The following is a 21123-nucleotide window of genomic DNA, read 5'->3' as shown; positions in this document are numbered from 1 at the left end:
TTTTGGTAGCTAAAGAGCAATGCACACATTATTACTCATGGCAGGAGAGTACTGCAATAAGCAGGAATTTCTCATATCTCCATTCTGGTGCATGGGAGAGTTTCATTCCATTCATAATTTCTTCAAAATCTAATGCAGCCAACATAATGCAACCACATAAAGATTTCCTTGCTAAAATTTGCCTATCCTAAAGTAACTCTGTTGTACATATGTTAGCTTTACTCTTACACAACCTAAAGGTAGATTTTTAGCATTTCAGAGAAGATAAAGGGAGGTAAGATACGTTATTAGTTTTTTCATTTTCTGACTTTTGCAAATTTACTCAAGCCTTGATGTTACCAGTCTCCTGTCCTCTCTCTCCTGATCTGCTTAGTATCGGCTGGGCAATATCCCTGTGGGAAGTCCTAAGTGTCTTTGTCAGTCTGGAACTGAGCAGGTGATTGTATCAGTGCCTGTTAGTGTGGCTGTCTGTCTAACCAGTTTTGAAAGCACATGATATTGTTATAAGGATATATTTATAGTGCAGTCATTTGTCTTCCTGAAAAATGAGAGCAACTTGGCTGGAAACACACTGCTTAATTTATGTCAAACCATTGCTAATCACGGCCGTTACTGGAATGTACTGTATAACAATATTAAATTTAATCTAGATAATTTGAAAAAGAGGCACTTGGGAAATCTGTTCCAGTCATCCTTCACAAAAATTATGTGGCCACATCTATATCAGACACATTTTTTGTTTACAGCTTTAAAACAAAAGTTATCTTGCTGCTGTGCCTTTATTCTCTTTAGTTTCTTTATTTCTCCCACATATTAAGAATTTTATTCTTCTCTTACATTGCATAATCCTTCAATAGCGTTAAATATTCTTCAGACTTTTCATGTAAGATACTCAATTTTCTGTAATTTCCTGACCCTTTTTCTAATTTTCAAATCACTCTGTGCCTTAGATGGTCTAAAAAAATAATAAAAAAACAAACAAAAAACTCCTACAAAAGCCTGCAGAAGTCTCAAGGGAGATCTCATCCATGTAGATAAATATTGGAAGGGACAGTGTAAGGAAGATTGTACCAGGATCTTATCAGTGGCTCCCAGCGCCCAGAACAAGGACAATGAAAACTGAAACAGGAGATTCCGTGTGAACATCAGGAAACATTTCTTTACTGTGAGGGAGACCAAGCACAGACACAGGGTGCCCAGAGAGGTTGTGGAATCTCTATCCTTGGAGATATTTCAAATCCATCTGGACATGGCCCTGCTTTATGTGGCCTAACTTGAACCATGGTATAAGACAAGGTGATCTCCAAAGGTCCCTTCCAACCACAACTATTATTCCATGAAAAAGTAAAATTACTTCAAAAACTTTGTCTAAGGTGAGAGAATCATTCTGAGATATTGGTTGAAGATTGACAGGAGGAACCTGACTGGTTTTTAACTCTTCTGATTCAGGTATCCATGGGCAGCCACTTCTGTTCTATACCTCTAGTTTCCTGTTTCTGACCCCCACACCATCTACTTGTTCACTGAAGCTGTTCTTCAGAAGTGTTGCATGTTATTTTCTCTTTGCAGCAGGGATCAGGTATGTCTATTGTCAGCACATCCTACACACAGTACAGAGACAAGACATGCAGAGCATTTACACCCTCTCAATAGCAGCAGCCAGTAAATATCCTTCAGGCTCATTAATATGTAATTAGACTCACTACTGCATACAACAGTTTGATTTCTTTCCAGCATCCCTTCAGGTCTGGGAAAAGTAATTATATATACTACCACATTAACGGTATTATCTGAGGAAGTGATTTGAAATGCTCATAATTTTGAACTTTTGACAAGTTGCTGTCTCAGTAAGGCAGTAGATACAGTACTGTGGGCTGCAGTGCTGCACCCCATTGCATTAATGTGATTAGAACTAAATCCTCCTTGCCTTAACCTCACAAGTAATCCCATTGACATCCATTTGTTCTTAAGTCTTCTTACTGTGACAGGGAGTTGTAGCACCTTGCAGGATCACCTTCAGGGATCACAAGACACATATAGGCACTCTCTGCAGATAACTTAAGTAACGCAGTAAGCAGAACTGAAGTTTGACATTCATGCCTGGTGATTTTTGTCCTTGAGGCCTCAGACATTCTATATGAATTTGTGAATTTTTTCATTTAGACCATGGAGCCTTAAGTGGAACAGGGTAGCAAATAGAAGCAGATAAACTAAACACTTCAACAAAAAATCCACCTCAATTGTACCTTACTCTTCCTGTCTGTGCCTACAGTGTATACTGTGGCTAGCACAACTTCTTTCTGCCCCACAAGTGGTTGGATTTTGGATTTTCCTGCATGAATGTTTTTTCATAAGTCCTTTTAAAGATTTGCAGTATCACCATTCTGTAAAACTGAGGAAAGTTGATTTCTTCAAAAAACAAATATTCTTTGACTTTCAAAAAGTATCAGCAGAATGTGAGAGTTTGGAAGAACTAAAAGAAAGTTACTGTTTTCTCTAGAGAGTTATTGAGATGTTTCCCATAGAACAGTATTTTAAAGTCACTTATTCTTAACTAGCAGAAACTGGAAGGAATTATATTTTGGTGGGGGAAGGGGGAAGGGCAAAACCTGAACTTCTTTAGTCCTTATCTATCTCAGTTAATTACAGACAGAAAGGAGAACAGGATTTGCTTCTTTCAAAGTCAAAGCATGTTTCCACAGTAGTGTCTACGTAGAAACCTGGCAAGAGATAAGTTTTCCCAAGCTTGTACTTTGTTGTACTGAGAGCAAGTAAAAAATGTATTTACCAATTTTTCTGGCCTTATTTCCCATCTTTTTTTATATTTCCCTCTGCTCTTCACATTTTAGTTGTTGAGATGAATCTTTTGCCTTCTGTCTTTGAGTGTATTGAGAAAAATAGAAGAGAGATGTGTTACTAGTTTTACATGCTCATAAAACAAAGGCTTCAGAGCCAATGAAAAAGACTGTTCAGACTTTTTTCTATATTCTGAGTTTTAGGGCTTGAAGGAAGGTCATGGTCAAGAGGAAAATGTTTATGAATGCAAATGTAGACATTTATATTTTTCAGGGGATGTCAGAAGGCTCAGAGTGGGTCTCAGTGGCAAGAAGTCCCACTGAATTCTGGGGGGATTTGGTTCCAAATTTTTTATCAGTGTCTGTGGAAATTGCATCTGTAACTATGTGATTTTTCCGTTGGGTTGAAAAATTAATGACGCAAGAAGAGCACCCTGGAACAGAGGGAACTGCTCCATATTGCAGTCCTGGAGAGGATAACAAAGTAGTTTTCTGGGGCTGTTGCAGCCAAGAAAGAGGAAAGAGATGCGGTGTGCATTCCTTGAATGCCCCTGTGCGCCAGATACCAGCTGTGTGGAGAAGGCTGGTCTTAATGTGGGAACACAGGCAAGTATCCCTTCTTGCCCTCTGCTAACTGTTAAAAAAATCTGTGGGTCAAAGCCAATTCTGCCAACAACTAAACCAAATGAAGTCTCTCGTTAAAGTAAGCTACTATTGTAGAAATAATGTTGCTGGAAATACAGCTCAGCTTTCCCTATAAAGTTGAAACAGTGGGTTGTTTCCAATAGCATTTGAAGCACCTACTTTCCACATTCCCTCTCCTCCCTAATATGTTTTGTTTGCTTGTATATAGCCTGTATTTTGCATTTCAGAAGACACAGTCCAAAAGCACTTTGCCATCAAGAATATGCTCTCAGAGGTTTTCAGGGATTCCTGGTATTTCTCAGGCTGCTGTGGGAAATTCTTCAACAAATAAGTAGGACAGGAAAGTTATACAACACAACACTCCTAAGGTAACTGCCCCTAGCCACTTCCTAATTTCTAAATAAGCATGCCTTTTGTTGCCTCTCTTCATGCATGGATTCATGCACAGTCTGTGTGCTGATGCAGATGAGCAGCACTGACGTTGTGTCTTGTGGCCACGCTGGTGATGCCGTGTGTGGGAGTTACTCATGTGGAACAGTGGTTTATGTAATCTCCCCATCCCTGCCCATGGGCTGGGAAAAGGAGGCAGCCATAAGGCAGGGAAGAGGTTTATGAATGCTGCAATGTATCTAGGTTTTTTGATGTCACTTTAAGTGACTGCATTTTCCTAACGTGCTACTGGCCTTAACAGCTAAGCAAGCAGCAAGAAATAGCACAGGAACCTCTTACTTATATTCTCTTGTGCTATAAAAAACATCTTATCTTTTTATTGCCTTGATATTATGTCAAACCTATGTCTCACTTTTTGACCAATTGAACGTGAATAGTCCATTACACTACTAGAATTGTCTTTCTTCATTTTTGTTTTGTGTAATTTCACTAAAACTGTAACAGATCTGAGTGATGTTTATGGGAAGGTTCATCTTTGTTCAGTGACTTATTATTTTCACCTGACTGTAGTATCTCCACAGATACCTACTTTTACTTAATTTTCAGCTTTTACCCATGTTTTGCATGTTCTAATTGTGAGTGTACCAATTTTGAGCTTAGAGATCCACCTATGATATTGCCCTAACTTTCTCAATTCTCATCATTGATCCTTCTTTCAGTTTCTGCTGGTCTACTGTTCAGCAGGATGAAGGGCTTCATGATTTTTTCCTATTTAAATGGATTTCCTGTTTTAAGGCTTCTCGATGACTGTTTTGCTCTTCGTAGGCTTTAGAAATTGCATGTCTGAGTAAATTCTGAAATGTAATCAGAAGTCAATCAGAGGAATGTGATGTACATGGTTCTTTTGACTCAGTACTGTCTCAGGGAAAATTTATTCTCAGTAAAAAGTTCTTTAGAGTCCTTTCTTTTTGAATTTTCCTGAAAACAAACAAAATATTAAGGAGAAATTTTCTTCTACTTAACATTCTGAAACACTCATGTATGAATTTCTCTCTGGTGTCAAAGGTGATTTGTTTAAACACCGATTGATGTATCTGTTCCTTTTCTTCCCTTCCTTATCAGAATTCAGGTGGATCCACTGTAACATCCTTTAAAATCAGGTTGTGACTTTTGTGAAGGCCCACAACACTCAGAGTATTGATGAGAGTGTGTGTGACACCGACATGTGTCTTTGTGTTAAAATCCCAATTAAAAGTGAAGCCATAATAATAGCACAATTGAATGAATAAAATAACTTGCACAAATGCCTACATACAATTCACCAGTTATGGCAGCTGAATAAGAATTGCAGGCAGATGCGATGACAGAATAACTCTTGAGAGCAAAGTAAAATTATCTCGCAGAGAAATACACTTCACTAAAGGCCATGAGAAATTAAATTATGATTTCTTGAAGTATAAAAAAGAGTTGGCATGGGTTAGCAGTAAGTTCAACACAGCTTTTGATAGGGCAGGATGAAAAGCACTGCTAACATACAATTATTCTAGGGTTCAAAGCAGATGCTGTGTTTTCTCTTGAACCTGAAGGTAAGAACAAATACATCTAAATACATCTAATGCTCCTTGCAGGATGGTACCCTGACTGTGGTCGATGGCATTTCCTTATGGGGAGCACAAGAACTTTGTATGTATAAAAAAAATACTTCTGCAGTATGTTCTGATCCTGATTTGGTCCAACATCTGCTGTTAGTCAAAGGTTTCAGGAATTTCTTTATCCAGTGCCCCCTGAAATTTGTCTTTGTACTGTTGCACATCATTTCATACTCCATTTCAAATACAAGTTCTTAAACCAGTAGCATTTATCCGTATGTTACAGAAAAGTATGGCACACAACAGAGACATCTTGTCATTAAGGGGTAGAACCAGTTTTTATGAGATCTGGTTCTGCTGTGGACTTCTCAGGTCAAGACTACAAAATTCAGCCTTTCTGTGCATTTTATCCTTAGTAAAATGGGAATGAAGACACCCTTGGTATTTTTCTTGCTTATTTTGGGACATACCATTTTTAACAATGTGATTTTCATTGGAGACTACAATATTAATGTCATAGAAACAAAATAGTTGAAACTCCAGTCAGGATAAAGCACTAGAATTTCTCCTCTCTCTCCCCCTCTAGGTTTTTAGAGTGTGGGATATACAGACTCTTTCACCGCTGCAGGTCTTCTATGAAGATCATGGGACTCCAGAAGAGATGAATGCCTTTCCCATGGTATTTGACAATGATCATGGCTTGCTTTTCACAGGTATGTTATTGCAGTTGGTGTGGGAGAGCATGCCCCTTCTCCTGAAATCCAATTTTCTTTATGATTAAATACAGCTGAAGTTGAGTACAGGAGTAAGGTATATGAGAATATACAGAAGACTGGGAGACGAGGGAATTGCACATTAAGACAGTTTTAAAGTGAGTTATATATGGTGCTAATTTCAATATTGAAAATGGCATGAAAATATGCGGCATGGGAATTAACAGCAGGAATCAAAGGAAATGAGAAAGGCTTCTCTGAAGGCAAGGTGAGCCTCCCACAGCAAAACTAAACTACACAGATTGTTATATAGACTTGTAATTTCTTGAAACCCCTGCCTCTTGTTTGGGGATGAAAACAGCAGTATTCAATCTCTGTGGAGCCCTCACAAGTTTATTCAAACTCCTTATTTAATTCAGTGGCTAAAGACAGCCCTACAACCTGAGGTGTCAACAGACACCCTGCCCAACTGATTAGGAATAAAATATTGTGGGAACTCAACCTGGGGTTTCTGGGCTCTGTTTCCTGACTTTGCAGCAGGGAGCCTGACACCTCTGAGGGACCAGAGCTTTGCATTTGTCACTAAAGATGTTAGCCTTTTATATCTAAGGCACAGACTCTTGAAATCGGCAGGGTTTGTCTGCCCCAGAGATGTAATCACAAAAAGGACAGCTTTGAACATGTTCTGAGGCTATAGAGACCTGACATGTACCAGGAAAATAAGGTAATTGTCTTTGGAGACAGTTTTTTCTGTCCTTGGATTAGGAACAAGGCACAAAGCTTGCAAAGCTTGTCAGATCAGACAAGATGAATGTGAAGCATTTTGTTTTCAGTGACCTGATGGTTTCTACTGAATTTTTAAATAACTAAAGGATTCAGATATGGTCTTCATTTCAAATTTATGCTTGTGAGATTTTCAAGGTTTAGCAATGTCAGGAATGTATACCGGTCGCTCCTTGACAAAATGAGGTAATTTGCCCTTATAAACAATGGTCCTATAAGTGCCTAAATATTTGTAAAAGTCTGGTCCTAGACTCTGTTAATGATTTCATTAAAAGCCTAAGTGAATGTTTCCTTGCCCCTGAAGAGGGCAGGAGACTGAGGCTGTATATGAGTGAATTCATTCTCATTGCTATGTACCTGGCTTCACAGAGGAGATTTTCACTTAGTAATTCACTAACATTCATAAATCACAGCTCACCTTCATGCTTCATTTGAGTATTGCCTTAGCTTTCCTCCTGTGCCTGCTTCCAAGCTGCTGCCCTCTGCACCTGGATTTATGCCAAGGATTGGGCCATTTCCTCCTTTGCTCTGGGCTCACTGCTGCTGCTCCTCTGCTGGTAGATCAGCCAGGATACCCGGGCAGGGATGCTGGAGCTGCAGTGGGAGACTGCACATGCACTCTGGCTTGAGAGTACAGATCTTGTGCTTTCTTTTGTCTGATTGTCCCTGTCTGCCTCTGTCTTTGCAACCCCTGATCTGAGAGCACTGGGAGTGTTTGGAAAACACCATTCAGAACTGCAGTGCTGTATAGAGAAGGCACTGGAAAGACATCATTGTTGCCTGCAGATAGAATTGCCATATCTCTAAGAAAGCAGAAAACAGAATTTATTTGAGTGATAGATCTCCCAGTCAGAGTTTTATGTATTTGGGTTCATTCCATTTCATGCCAACCAACTCTGTGATGGGGGGATTTACAGCTTCTACTACTTTGCATCAGGATGTCAATCTCATCAGAGGTGGGCAGGGGACTGTGTAAGACTTGGCCATTGTTTGACTAGTACTTTTTGGGGATGGTGTAAGAATGTTTTCTGCGTCAGAGAACATGTGTTCTCAAAAAACAGACAACATTCCATATCCTCTTCAGAAGAACTCCTATGAACCCAATGGTTTACGTGAAATCTTTTCATTTTCAGGAAAATTATGCTCAAAATGTATGTATTCTCACTTCTCTCACCTTGTGCAGGTTCAGATGTCATTGATATTTATCCCCTAGCTAATGTGACACAAGATTCAAAAGAGTTGCCTCAGACACATGAGAAGAGCCTCAATGTTCTGCTTTACAACAGGGCTTTTCACCAGATTCTCAGCATTTGCACTGAGTCAGTACTAAAGGTGAGTGTAAGTTGTCACCCTTTATACTGAAAAATAGAAGTCTCAGCTTTTGTATTCAGAACAACTTATCAGGAAATTTGATAAGTTACTAACATTTTTATTCAAAGTGTTGTTTTTATGACTATTTTTGGGGTCCAAAGAAGTGGTGGCCATGGACCTCATTTGGGTTCAATAGATTCAGTTTTTGTTTTTAATATAAATACAATAATATACAGTAATCTACAATAATCTACAATACATTTTCTACAATAATCACAAGAGGTACTGAGAACATGTAGTTTTCACCAGCTGTTGGTACATTAGATGGCAAAATCTGTAGGGAGAGGTAGTATCTTTTATTGGGTCAGTTGGTGATGCATGGCATTCTTGTGGAGAAAGGCTTGTGTAATGGTTTGTTCAGTTTATACTCTCTCTAAAGATGTTATTTGTCACTGTAAACCCTGCCTTCCTTAGGCCACAATGGCTGCAACACTATGACAATCACAAGATAATTTGGAGCACTTGGTGCTACAGAAAATCAGATTCCAGTGCATATGTAATTAGTAGCTGCTTGACAAATCCAGTTGCATCAGAGCTATCCCACTACAGTGACCAAATTTTGTACTGGTATTTCATTAAAAGGTGTTGCTTAAATTTCCAAAAGGATTCCATACTGATCAGAGATAGTTGTTTCTAAGTTTTCGGACCAAATGTTTATGAAAAGCCTCATTTGTATATTCTGCACAGAAACTATAACTCAAACAATTCTTTCTAGTTAAATTTCTTTTCTTTCAAACTGTAAAAACACTATATATTTAATATCTGTCTCTCTGACTTAACAAGGGCCTTTATCATAGCATACATAAAAAATAGAGCCTCCCCTTGCCTGGGTGGCTTCCCCAGAGAGAGGGACATTTTCAGGGAAAATACACTGGTGTTTCAGTTTAAAATTTTGCTATTGGCCATAATTTCTCCTATTACAGTAGAACACATCATGGGATCAGTTTTAGAGGATGTATTAAAAATAACTAATATTATTTTTTTTAGGTCTGGGACCTAGAAACAGGATCTCAAATATATCAAATAGAAGATGCACATGGGCTGAATACTGAGGTGACCTGTGCAGCCATTGAGAGAAATGGGGTTTATCTTGCTACTGGGGCATGTGATGGTAAAGCAATTAAATAATTACTACCCTTTTTTTTTCTTTTTTTTTTTTCTCTTACTGCTTTTTATTACCTTTTGGGTTTTTTTAATGGCATATTACATTAGCAGACAGAACTCTTTGCCTTGACTGTCTCAGTGACAGAATTAATTTTGATTGCACAGCTGTCACTCTGTAGAAGGCCAGGGTGGATCTTGGTTGGGTTCTCTTTGGTGGGTGGTTCACAGAAACATGATTTTGGTCTGCTTGGGCTCTGGTTCTTTTTTAGCCTATTACTCTTTGAAAGACTGTCTTCAAAGCTCTTGGTCTGAAAAGTTGTTTCCTCATAATGCTTAGGACCTAGACATATAACTAAATGGCTGCAGATGAAGAATGGTAGTTTTTAAATTTTCTAGTCTCTAAGCTCAATTTTATGGTGTTGGAAGTCATTGAACACTAGAAGAGATAGACAGACAGATAGACAGATAGATAGATAGATAGATAGATAGATAGACAGACAGACAGATAGATACGGATGTTTCCTGTATATTTTTCATGTCTGTCATTAAAGGTGCATGAGTTTTAGGTAATGTGAAAAGACCTCTCCAATACATAAGTGCACATCGAATTGTGCAGGAAGCTTTAATAATTTCCTAATCTCTTAACATGAAAGAATAATTATTCTTACATTAAAATGTTCAAGAATACACACCTGAATTTCTGAAACATGTAAAACTTATGAAAGCTGCCTCACATGAAGAGGAAATGATGGCCTTTTCCACACAACATACTGGCTAATATTCTTGTTTCTACTTGAGAGCAGAGACTGCACCCTTTATGGATCTTAAAACCACAACAGAAGGTGAACGTTGTCAAGTCTTAAAAAAGAAAAGTCACATGTAACTAATTGCTTTACTTAAGAAAATTCTGTAGCTCCTTCTCCCCAGTAGCTCTCTGGGATAAATCCAGCAATCAGGTCCCTCTGCTCATTGCTGTCACTCAGAACCCAGAGTCTTCTGTCAGATAGCCCACACTCTGATTGCTCTCTGAAAATGTTAATCAGAACCTCTAAGAAGATAAGCAGAGATCTTTTATCCTGGGCTGCACAAAAAAAATAGACATGGAATAAAAGATGGGAAAATTGAGAGTTTAGTGATGTTTTCTTTTAAGTTTTTTTGGCCCTACAGCGGCTTTGCTAAGAAACACACAGTTACAATTTTTGAAAGACCAGTGACCTAGCTCTTGACCTCAAATTGGAGTTTCTCTTTCTTTCTCTTTTCCCTGTTTGGTCTTATTTAAGATTCTGGATTTGCAGCACAGGTTATTGCTTAAAGATCATTCCCTTTTCTACATTTTTGTCGTCCCTGTGTAGGAACAGTGAAAATCTGGGAGTTTGAAAGCGGGCAAGAAGTCAAAGCCTTGCCTTCAGTGCAACACAGCGATGATGAGCATCGTGTGCTGAAGATAGTATATCTGAAGGCTGATGAGGGTCAACATGCAGTTATTGTTTTGGAGCAGACAGGGAAGATAAAAATCATTCAGGTTTTTCAAATATGCTTCTTTTTTCCCCAGTAATTTCATTTGGTAGCCCCTCATTTCTGAGGTAAAATAGGACTTTTTTATTAATTAGTAGATAAACATTTAGAAACTGTAAAGGAACAATCTACTTTTTCAATGTAATCTTGTTAGCTTTTTGCCCTTCTGTCTAGTGTTAAAATGTTTATTAGTCCATTACTAATGTTTTCAGCATTCTCATAATTTTTTCCTCAAGTTTGCTTTTTCCTTTGTGATTGAGGTTTCAGTAGTTACAGATTCTTTGAGGTAGCTGCTTTAAAATATTGGTGTTGTTACTACAGATAGTGTTTCGTCTAGTTAAAGAACTTCTTAAGATTATATTTTGATGAAAATATTATTTTATTTTATTTTTGTTTAAAATTAATAGATTAAGACACTGGACACTTAGGAACTGATAGCAAGAAACAAGGCAGTAATAAATCAGATTGACTTGCTTGGCTTGATTTTGAGCAACTGCTCTGTTTTGCTTTCATCTAAAACTAACAGGATGCATTCACAGCTTACAATAATTATGGCATAACTTCTCAAAAAAAACATGTTTCTTTGAAATTACATTCCTCAAATTGGAATGTTTAACTTGGGACAAAATTCTTCTGAAACTTTAAAACTGCTGTGTTCAAGGTAGAAAATGTGGGTTTACACAGATGATATATTTGAGAAAAAAAAAAGAAATATACAGGTTTTCATCCCAGTAAATAATATATTCTTTTGAGCTTGCTAATGGAAAGCTGCTTTAGACAAGGTTTTCTTATGTTATTCAGACTTCTTTTGAAATTCTGCATCACACTACTTGCTCCTCAGTGTTATTACTGAAATTGTTTAACAATCCATTAAGTGTAAATGATGTAAATGTATCCCTTGCCAAACAGATTGGTGAGGAGTTGAATCTCCTCCAAGTCTTTATGAAGCTAAGTAGATTAATACTGTTTCACATACTTGCAGAACTACATTTTTCCACAAACGTTTCTGTGATAATGAGAAATACAGGTTGTTTTATTATTAGCTTTTTTTAAGGCTTTAAATATAGTACTTAGGAAGGTAAATGGGAGTAGCAGCCCAAAACAGTTCGTCCTTTGCACGATTCTACTGTGCATCTCTCAATTTTTAGTACTTTCCTAAAGGTGTTTCTTGTTTGATTAACTCAATAGCATAAGATTTATAAAATCTTAATTATTGCTTCATTTTGCAGCTCAAGACATCTATGAAAACAGTAGTGAACCAAAGGAGCTGATTTCAGTGACACTTCTCAAAATGGACAGAAATGTCACTGTTAGAGCAGGAACTAGATACTGGACTGAATCTGTTATAGTTGGAAAAGCATCAATGTCTCTAGGCATGATGGGGAGGAATCAGAGACTCAGGGCTTTAGCTGAGCTCTAGCTTGTCTTCTCACACAACTGGAACAACCATCACTTTTGCTGGATGTTTTGGTAGATATGAAAGGGAGAGTAACAATGTTTGTGAAATAAGCAGCTGAAACTAAGGAGACAACTTACTATAAAGAGGTAGTTAAAATGTGTAAAATCAATAGCTCTGAATTCCACAGCTGCACAGCTTCTAATTTAACAGCAGGTAATTTAAGGGGAGCTGGATTATGTCTAGGTGAAACTTTGCAGTTTAGGGATATGCTAGTTAATACCTGTAACAGTTTTTGTAATTTGTCAAAGAAAACAAGCTTTTCATACACACTTGCTATAATTCTTTATGAATAGAGAAATCCTTTCCTTCCTCTTTCATTAAGTCGGTTATTTTAATAGGGTGACTCAGCTGCAACAGATCTATATGTCACATGGGTGCTTCCTGAGATAGTGCCATTTCCACAAAGGAATCCAGTTGTGTATCTGTCACTGAGGCCTGCCTCATTAGAAACACAAGATTTTTTCCCAGAGATTCGGCTTCTGTGTAACACCAGTTCCATGAAAAATGATACAGAGGTGAGAAACACTTCAAAGTTTCACAACATTTACAGAAGATTAGAAAGTGAAATGTTTACTGTGCTCACAAGGATTTCATGTTTTAGCAACAGGACAACAACTAAATAATTATTCCCCAATGTGGTCCCTTATAACCTTACACGTTCTATGATTCTGTGATTCCAAACTTTTCAGTACACTGAAATAAATACACAGAATAAATCATGTTTCTAAGGGCTATATCTTCCTAGAAGTCCATTGCATGGTTATCACCATAATTAAGGAGTTGCTCTGAACATAAACTTCATATTCCTGTACAATATAGTGAATTGAACCTCATATTTCACCTCTAGAAATGAGATATCTTTCCTCCTATAGCTAGGCTGACCTTTAGTAGTAGTGGCACATAAAGATCAAGCTGAGTATCAGAGTGATTCCATTTTCTCCTCTTACTGCTTCAGTAAAATAAAATGTCAAATTTATATTTCAATTTAACTTGAATAGTCCACAAGACCAAAGTTCTGTCTTGTAAAATTTCACTAACTCTGTAACAGGTGTGGATGGTGTTTATGGAAAGGTCATTATATCTCTGTTCAGTGACTTCTTCCTTTAACTTGATTAGAATATCTCCACAGATACCTACTTAGGATTAATCTTCAGCCCTTACACCTATTTTCAAATGCTCAAAATGCAACTGTGCTGTAAAAAGCAGGTCAGCTTGAAGGCCTCTGTCCTCTGCAGCAGGGAGTCTCCCAATACTTTCACTCCCTTTTTCCTCTGGTGTTTCTATATAGGTCAAATACAACAGTATTAAAATAGCATCCCCAATGCAGTTGTGGTAGACAGTGTCAATTTAGGCATTTTGTTTGATTGCCAGTTAAAATATTTCACTGTCTATAGTGTCCTACTCTTACTCCTACTCATTTTTTTCTTTTAATCTTCTTTGTAGACTTTTTTATCTTCTGTGGATATTAGGTGTTTTGATGTTTTACAAATAGAAGGAGGCAGATCGATAGCTACAGGAAGTGCAAATGGTGAAATAAATTTGTGGGATTTTGAATCTGCCTCTGTGAAATGCCTGTAAGTATTACTTTCATGCCTTTTGATCTCCATATGACATACAAACTTTACAAGTGGCATACTAGAAATTCCAATATGCTCAAATATAAAGGGTGAATTACAAGCAGGAATTAAAGTAGCAATTTATGTGGGCCCTCCTTCCTTCAAATTACTTTGCTAGCTAGTCCTGACATTGCAGATAGGAGAAGTGATCAGGAGGGTCACTGGGGAAAGGGATGATGTAATTAAAAATAATGTTTTACCGTAGCTCAGCACTGCCACTAAAGGAAACTCTCACTATGTAAGTCACTCCAGTCATTGACTAGAGGCTGCTACTGAGCTGTAAAAACATCCTTACTTTGGAAGTTTTGTGTTTGGGAGGACATTTGGAGTTAATGCTACTTCAGATGATAATTGCAGATGTTCTACATTATCAGTATCTCGATCACTGTCCATACCTAGAAGATTAGAAGTCACATTCAATGAGGAGAAATCTGATGTGATTTTGGAGGTTTGAGAGTAAAGATCTTTCAGAGAAAATTGCAAAGAGTGATCACAGGATGGTTCCAGATATTCTTATCCCCATTAAGCTGCTACATCAGTAAACTGAGCAATGGCAATATGTCTGGTTGGACTGAGTGGAGCAGCATAGCAGTATTCCTGTGTTAGTGAAGGAATACATGTCTTTCAGGACCATACAAAGTCAATATTTAACTGTCCTACCCAAGAGTTTAACTTCATCCTTCATGTGCAAAATTGGCAAGTTTGTGAGAAAGTGAGACGAGTTTTCTGTACCATGAAAAATAATCAAAACTTTACTGCAGTTGAGACAGTTCAGAGGTGGCTCTTTCTTTATATTTGCTTCCCCATATATGAGGCAGCCAATTGATATTGATGCATGGAAGACAGGAAAATCAATGTTAGTAGGGTTCTTTACCCAGCATTCATATCACTGTTTGAATGCCAGGAAAAAGGTACACTGCTAACATTAACTTGGTTAAGTTACTTCACTTTCCTCTTAAATACTAATCCTCAAGAAAATACTTGGCTGAATGAAATTTTCATCATTCCATCAGGTACCTGTTTTTCCTGCAACAGGCACATTCTTTATGTCTTGTCCCCTGACATTAAACCTTCGTAACTGGTTAACTGATTCTGAAAAACTGTCTGAAACTTTAGGCAGCCTGCATTCTGGGAAATGAAAAGTTTAATTTTTTTAAATTACAAGTTAAATTACAAGTTCCATTTTCTGGAACAATACACAACCTGACATATCCTGTACAAATATCTTTGTTTTCAGGCGTAAAACTACTGAAGACAACCAGGGCTCTGGAGTCAATGCCATATTATTCCTTGTACGTAGTGTTTCCTCTTCCAGGTAACTGCATTTTATCTTCCTTGGGGACGGGCACAGTCACTTGGAATTTTGTTGTAGTAAAATGATGTCATGTTTCTCCAAGATAGATTATTTGAATTGAGATTTTATTTGTATTTAATCAATTCAGGTCCATACAGTTAATTAACTTTCCAAGTCTTAAACTTTCATAATGCTTGTCAAACAATATGATATGTTATTTTTTTCCACTCAGCCCTCCCTTGTTTCTCTAAATGGTCTCATAAGTTCTCAGTTATGTTGAAGAATTCAACAGAAGGTAGCTTTTGCCCAGTATCAGTTTTCCAGTGTACCACAACTTCTTTTATCTCTATGAGATAATTTTGTGGCAGCAGACTTTTTCTTTATTTTAAACCTGATAAAATCCTCTTGCTTTTAGGTACTCTCAGCAAAGAGGCAAGCACATCAAAGTGTGTAGCCACAAGATTCCTCTTAAAACAAGCTAGAAGCTTCCATGGGTTGGTAGTATTGGATAAAAAAAGAATTTTAGCCAAATATGCTCATTTTGAAAGAAAGGCATTGCACCTTTACCTCACTTCAGAAACACTTGTCTTCCAATGGATATGCAAAGGCAGTGGTAGCCGAAAGGATTCAGTATGGTTTAAATATTTATGCAGCTTTAAGTTTTTAGCAGTTGGACAGCTTTTTTGCTCTTGTCAACCATAAAGCTGGTTTATGGCCTTATGTTCCTTTAAAATCTTCAAGAAGCTTATGCTACTTGATATCAGTGCTACTTAATTGAACATAAATTCTCTTTTGGACTTTATAACTTAATGATTAGTTTAAGAAATCCTACCTAAATAAAAAAAAAAGGAGTGATTAAAATTCATAAATAGATTTTTTTATAAATGAAGATAAGCATTTGCTCTTCTTAAACAGGAGAATGATATAATGACTTGGAAAATCGTAGTCTTAGGATGTTTTGTATTTACTGGGAAGATACCTGGATAAATTTGACTGTGATCATACACACACACATAAAAATGTTCAAGCATGATAGCAAATCTGTGAAATCAAACACTGAAAATTGCAAAGTTATGGCCACCTGACCAAATTTAAGTGGACTACCCCAGCTGCATACTTTCTAACTCTCCCTGTTATTCAGATACTCTTGCCAAAAGCAGAGCAGCAGTGACACTAGTAAGTGACAAGAACCAGTTATTAACACAGTCAGAATTTTTCATGACTGAGAAGCAAAGCCATTGAAGATCACATCCATTTTTTTAATCATTTTTTTCATTATTTTCTTCCACAAAACTGCATTATTGAGAGTTTTCATAACAATTTTAAAATAAGTTATTATGATTAATTGAAAACTATTTGCAGAGAAAGTACTGTGTAAAATGAAAGGGAAAAAGCCATTGGCAGGCAGTTCATTTTTCCCTTTCATGCCTTAAGGATGAATACCAATGTTACTTTTCAATTACCATGGATTCCATTAGCTCAAAACTCCTGCCAGGAAAGGCTGGCTGTGTAATATGCAAATATTGCCTAGTTATTTAAAAAATATATAAAACCAAAACCCTTAGTCTAATCAGTCTAATCAGTTTAAGTACTAATTTATTATGCTTTTTTAATGCTGGATAGTGTTGATTTCCAGGTATCAAATAGTATCTTCAAGAATATCAGTGATCTTCAATAATTTCTTTCACACAGGAAAAGAAGTTCCCTGTCCTCTACTCCTTCTGTGAGGAGTGATGCCAGTGCCATTGCAGAGCACAAGAGAAGTTCTTCGGACCTACATGAGGTAGGTGTGGTGGTTTGATGGATTTGGTAGCATTCAAAACAAATTTCTGTTTTCTTTTAGGTTTTGATTTTAAAATACTGTAACTTACTAAAATCCTTTCATAACACCATCAGCAAAACTAAAGATCAAGAATTATGAAGAAATTAGGAATTAAGAATTATGAATAATTATGAATAATTAACAAAGCTTTGTTTAGTTTTGTTAAACTAACTTTCACAGTGCATTAAGAATCCTTTGCTAGTCAGCTGGCTCTGTGACACATGGAATAGCTAACTATCAAAGTGTTTGACAGATACTTATCACTAGCAGTTCTGACTCTCAAATGTGGGTGTACAAGGATTCAAGGGGGAAGGTAAAATAGACAAATCATGAAGTACTTGAATAATATTGAATAATAGCAGAACCACTTCAACATTGCAGCCACACTTGCTTGGATACATTCTTTCAAATGAAAGTATCTTTTATTTTTTTTCTCCCCATCTCTGTATCAGTGTCTCAATTTGTGTATTTTTGCTAAGGATAGTGTTATGGATTTTGTGACACTTTTTTGCCTTCTATGCCAGAAAGACATGCCATACTTGCAGAGCAATAAAAAGTAAGTAGACAAAAAGAGGAAAATCCTGCTGCCTCTCAGATTCTTACCAGCCTGTTGTTTCAGCAGAACATGGCACTTGGATAGATTCCCAAGCACACACTGGCTTAATTGCCATCTAGAAACTAAAGTATCCAATACACTGTGCTGTGTCCTCATTAGAATAACAAATGGAAAGTGATTTTCAGCCTTTAAAAAGGTCCCTGAAAGTCACATACAGAAAGCCTTACACATAAATGTGTAGAATGATATTTAAGTGACTTGTCCCCTTTCTGCGATACCTCAAAGACTCGAGGCTGCAGAGTTTTTCCTGCCTTATTGGGCTTGGCAATTTCTGAGGTCTGTATACTGATTACTGTCAGCCTTGGGGATCCTCAGAAGCCTGTGCCAAGGCACAAACGAGGATTTCTGAAAATTCTCTTACTGAAAATGCAGATATGAGTAAATGTTTGTATATGTATAAATGTATTTTTAAACTTTGTTAATTTTTGCTCAAGGCAGTAACAAGACTATATGCATGTTCTTAATGACACTCTCAAAGAGATCCATGTTACATTCACAATTGTGACTGATGTTGCTTGTCTTCAGAAATTAAGGCTATTCAGTCAAATCTACATTTAACATGCTCCTTAATTCCCATTAATTTTGTTTCTGATTTGTTCATCTGTTGATTCTCTTCAAATAAAGCGTTTCTTGTTTACACTCAGTGGAAATTGGAGGAATAGTTGAATAATCCAACTAAAAAATGAGTTCTTACAATAATTTCAACTAGTGAACTGCTCTGTAGTTACATCCAAATTCCACTTCCTAATTCTCTTACATTTTATTTGTTTCTTTTAGAAAAATGTGGAAAGTGATGAAATTAATACTGCAATAAAAACAGGTACAGAACAATGTTTTTCAGTCTTTTTGATATTGATCCATGAGTTCTGCCCAGATTATTGTAGAAAATGAGTCTGTCAGTTTGTCTGGCAAACTTTGTTTAGAATAATTGGGATACCTTAAGTATGTGGATGACAGATCTCATCATCTTCTTCTCCCTCCTGATTTGCAATTATTTCCCAAAAGCCAGGCCAGGATGCAGGATATGCAAGACCTTAACTGCTTTTTTTCTCCAAATTGACATGATAACACTTTCAGAGTTTGGGAATGTCAACTATACACACTTTTCTTCTACATAAACATTCCAGCAATGAATTATTGAAGTAGTATAGCAAGAGCAAACTTGAGTCAAGCATCAGTAAATGGCTTTACAGACAAAAGCTTTGAAACTAGGTGAAATTTTAGAAAGAAAAGTCTTTGTTATGGTGTCTGTCCTTAAAAACTCACAATCAAGAGAGAGCCTAGTGCCTAAGAGTCAAAGGAGTGCAAATGAGTTGGTGAACTTGCAAGAAATAAATCCTCTAGATTCTTCTGAATCCCTTAGAAATCCTCTGCTGGAAAGCAGAATTGCCCAATAATAAGAAATTTGATCATCTGCAATATGGATTTAAGATCAATTTATTTGGGGAAAAAAAAATGCCCTAAAACCAGAATATTCCTAAGCCTTGTTGCCCAATGAAATAGACATGTTAGGTCTTGCATCCACTGAATATCTATGAAGGTTCTGCCGGCATCTCCAGCTCTGGAAAAGTCACAGCAGAAACTCAGAATGGGTCTCTGTGATCATCCCCTTGCATTTAGCAAAAGTTTTCAATTGGAGAAGTAAGTATAGAAATCTATGATTCCAAAATTGTTGTCATGTCGTTATTAAATTTCATTGCTGAATTCATTATTATCTCTCGAAGCCTCATGCAGAGGCTGCACATCTGCCTGGTAGCTGTCCTGATGGCCACTGTCCTGCATTCCTCCTTCACTCTCACTTGTGCTTGCAGTTCCTGTAAAATCTATGGCTCTCTTCTAAATAAGGTTCCCCTACATCACTGAGCAATAGTTCTGGCTGGCTTAGATAAGATAATGAAGATCATTCCCATTTCTTTTTAGTTATCTTTATCTATTCCTCTGATGTTTTTAGAGTAATGCCATCTTGATGATGGGTTTTATTTTCAAATGTATATATTTTTCTAGTGTTATGTAATTTCTGTGCATTGAAAAGCAATACTAAAACCTTTTGAGAAAATATATGATCATTTGTGTTCGAAAGCAGAAGAAACTACTAGCTGTAAGGACACCCCAAATCCGGAGATGAATGAACAGTTGTTGAAGGCTAGAGCAGGACTATCACCTCTACTGGCTTCTGCTCATGAAAGTAGCTGTGTCCGCCTATGGAGTATTCAGGTAGCCAACTGAATGTCTTTGGGAAGGGACTGGAACACTGAGGAGATAATTCCACTAATCTTTGGAAAATTGGTCTTTAACTAGCAATTGCAGCAGCAGATATTTATTGCATCTTTTGGTTATCAGTTTCTTCCGTGGACACAAATTAGTTCTGCTTTAGTAACTGCTGCAGCAGGGCTTAATGGCAAGCGGAAAACAGGGGAACATGATTTGAAGTAATTATAACAAACTGACTCTAAATTTATGTGAAAGTCTAGAATTTGATTTTTCACCCACATTTACCTTCTAAGACAGGATGATGGACAAGGCAGAGTGTCCTACTGTCAGAAGAGGCTAAATATGTCTGGAAAATTGTACATGCCAGCTAGCACTAGTAGGGTAACAAACGAGGAGAGAATAATGTCCTGGTTCGTTAGAATATAGTCCTAACACATAACATCTACAACTGTTATGGGCTTGAAAAGCCAGTCATGCAACCAAATGGCAAAGGCTTATTTGTCATATCACCTCAGATCTATAAGACTTTTCCAGGCATCACGTTACTCTAAATACGTTACACAAAGTAAATACAGCAAGAAGGGAAAGTACCATTATATGATTGGTTGATTAGTAATATTGCTCATTGTGGCAGACAGTGATCATAAAAAGTCAGCCATGTAAGGCTTTAACAGGAATCCCAGCTAAAGCAAGTCATAGGAAAAATTTTTCCCATAGGAAGAAAGATGGTGAAGGTAACCTTGAAAATGTTTTATGCAAAAATAGAAAATGATGGTAAATGTATCCAAGTATTATAGTTGTGAGCTTTGTTAGGTTTTGTTTTCTTCACATTTGATATATTAGTGTGCTTAGATTCCTACAGGAGTGTCCAAGTTCATATGGCAGTGGTGTCATCACTGGAATGATTGTCATCATGATTACATGGATGACAAAATAAGAATCTCCTTATCAGCAAGACATTCTCCCTCACACCCTCCCAGTCCTGAAGAGGCAAAAATGGAGGAAGTCTACTAGTGTTAACTTGAAAAATAGAACAAGTTGGTGAAGGAGACATTATGGGCCCATTTGCAGGAAAAAACCCCAATATTTCAGTAGCAAGTGAGGGGTGTACTAATGTTATTCCATAACAAATGAGGGGTAAGTGGTGAAGTAGGGGTAGGTGCAACTAGACTGATTTGCCTGAAGAATTAAAGATCTTGT

At 37.1% G+C, this 21123-nt stretch overlaps 1 protein-coding gene across 1 annotated transcript in view; it reads left to right on the top strand.

Annotated features, from left to right (window-relative positions):
* WDR64 (WD repeat domain 64) overlaps positions 1-21123 on the top strand; it is a 66015-nt gene that overhangs the window by 35507 nt on the left and 9385 nt on the right. Inside the window, exons 13-22 of the mRNA XM_038133488.1 lie at positions 6006-6132; positions 8099-8247; positions 9274-9397; positions 10743-10912; positions 12703-12879; positions 13808-13938; positions 15218-15295; positions 16967-17057; positions 18490-18532; positions 19796-19926. Of these exons, the coding sequence (XP_037989416.1) occupies positions 6006-6132; positions 8099-8247; positions 9274-9397; positions 10743-10912; positions 12703-12879; positions 13808-13938; positions 15218-15295; positions 16967-17057; positions 18490-18532; positions 19796-19926 (1221 nt within the window). The remainder of the gene's footprint in view (positions 1-6005; positions 6133-8098; positions 8248-9273; positions 9398-10742; positions 10913-12702; positions 12880-13807; positions 13939-15217; positions 15296-16966; positions 17058-18489; positions 18533-19795; positions 19927-21123) is intronic.

This window comes from Motacilla alba, chromosome 3 (assembly GCF_015832195.1).
Source record: "Motacilla alba alba isolate MOTALB_02 chromosome 3, Motacilla_alba_V1.0_pri, whole genome shotgun sequence".
NCBI classification, from domain to species: domain Eukaryota; kingdom Metazoa; phylum Chordata; class Aves; order Passeriformes; family Motacillidae; genus Motacilla; species Motacilla alba.
The sequence above is the reverse complement of the archived record's forward strand: the minus strand, read 5'-3'. Positions and strand labels throughout refer to the sequence as shown.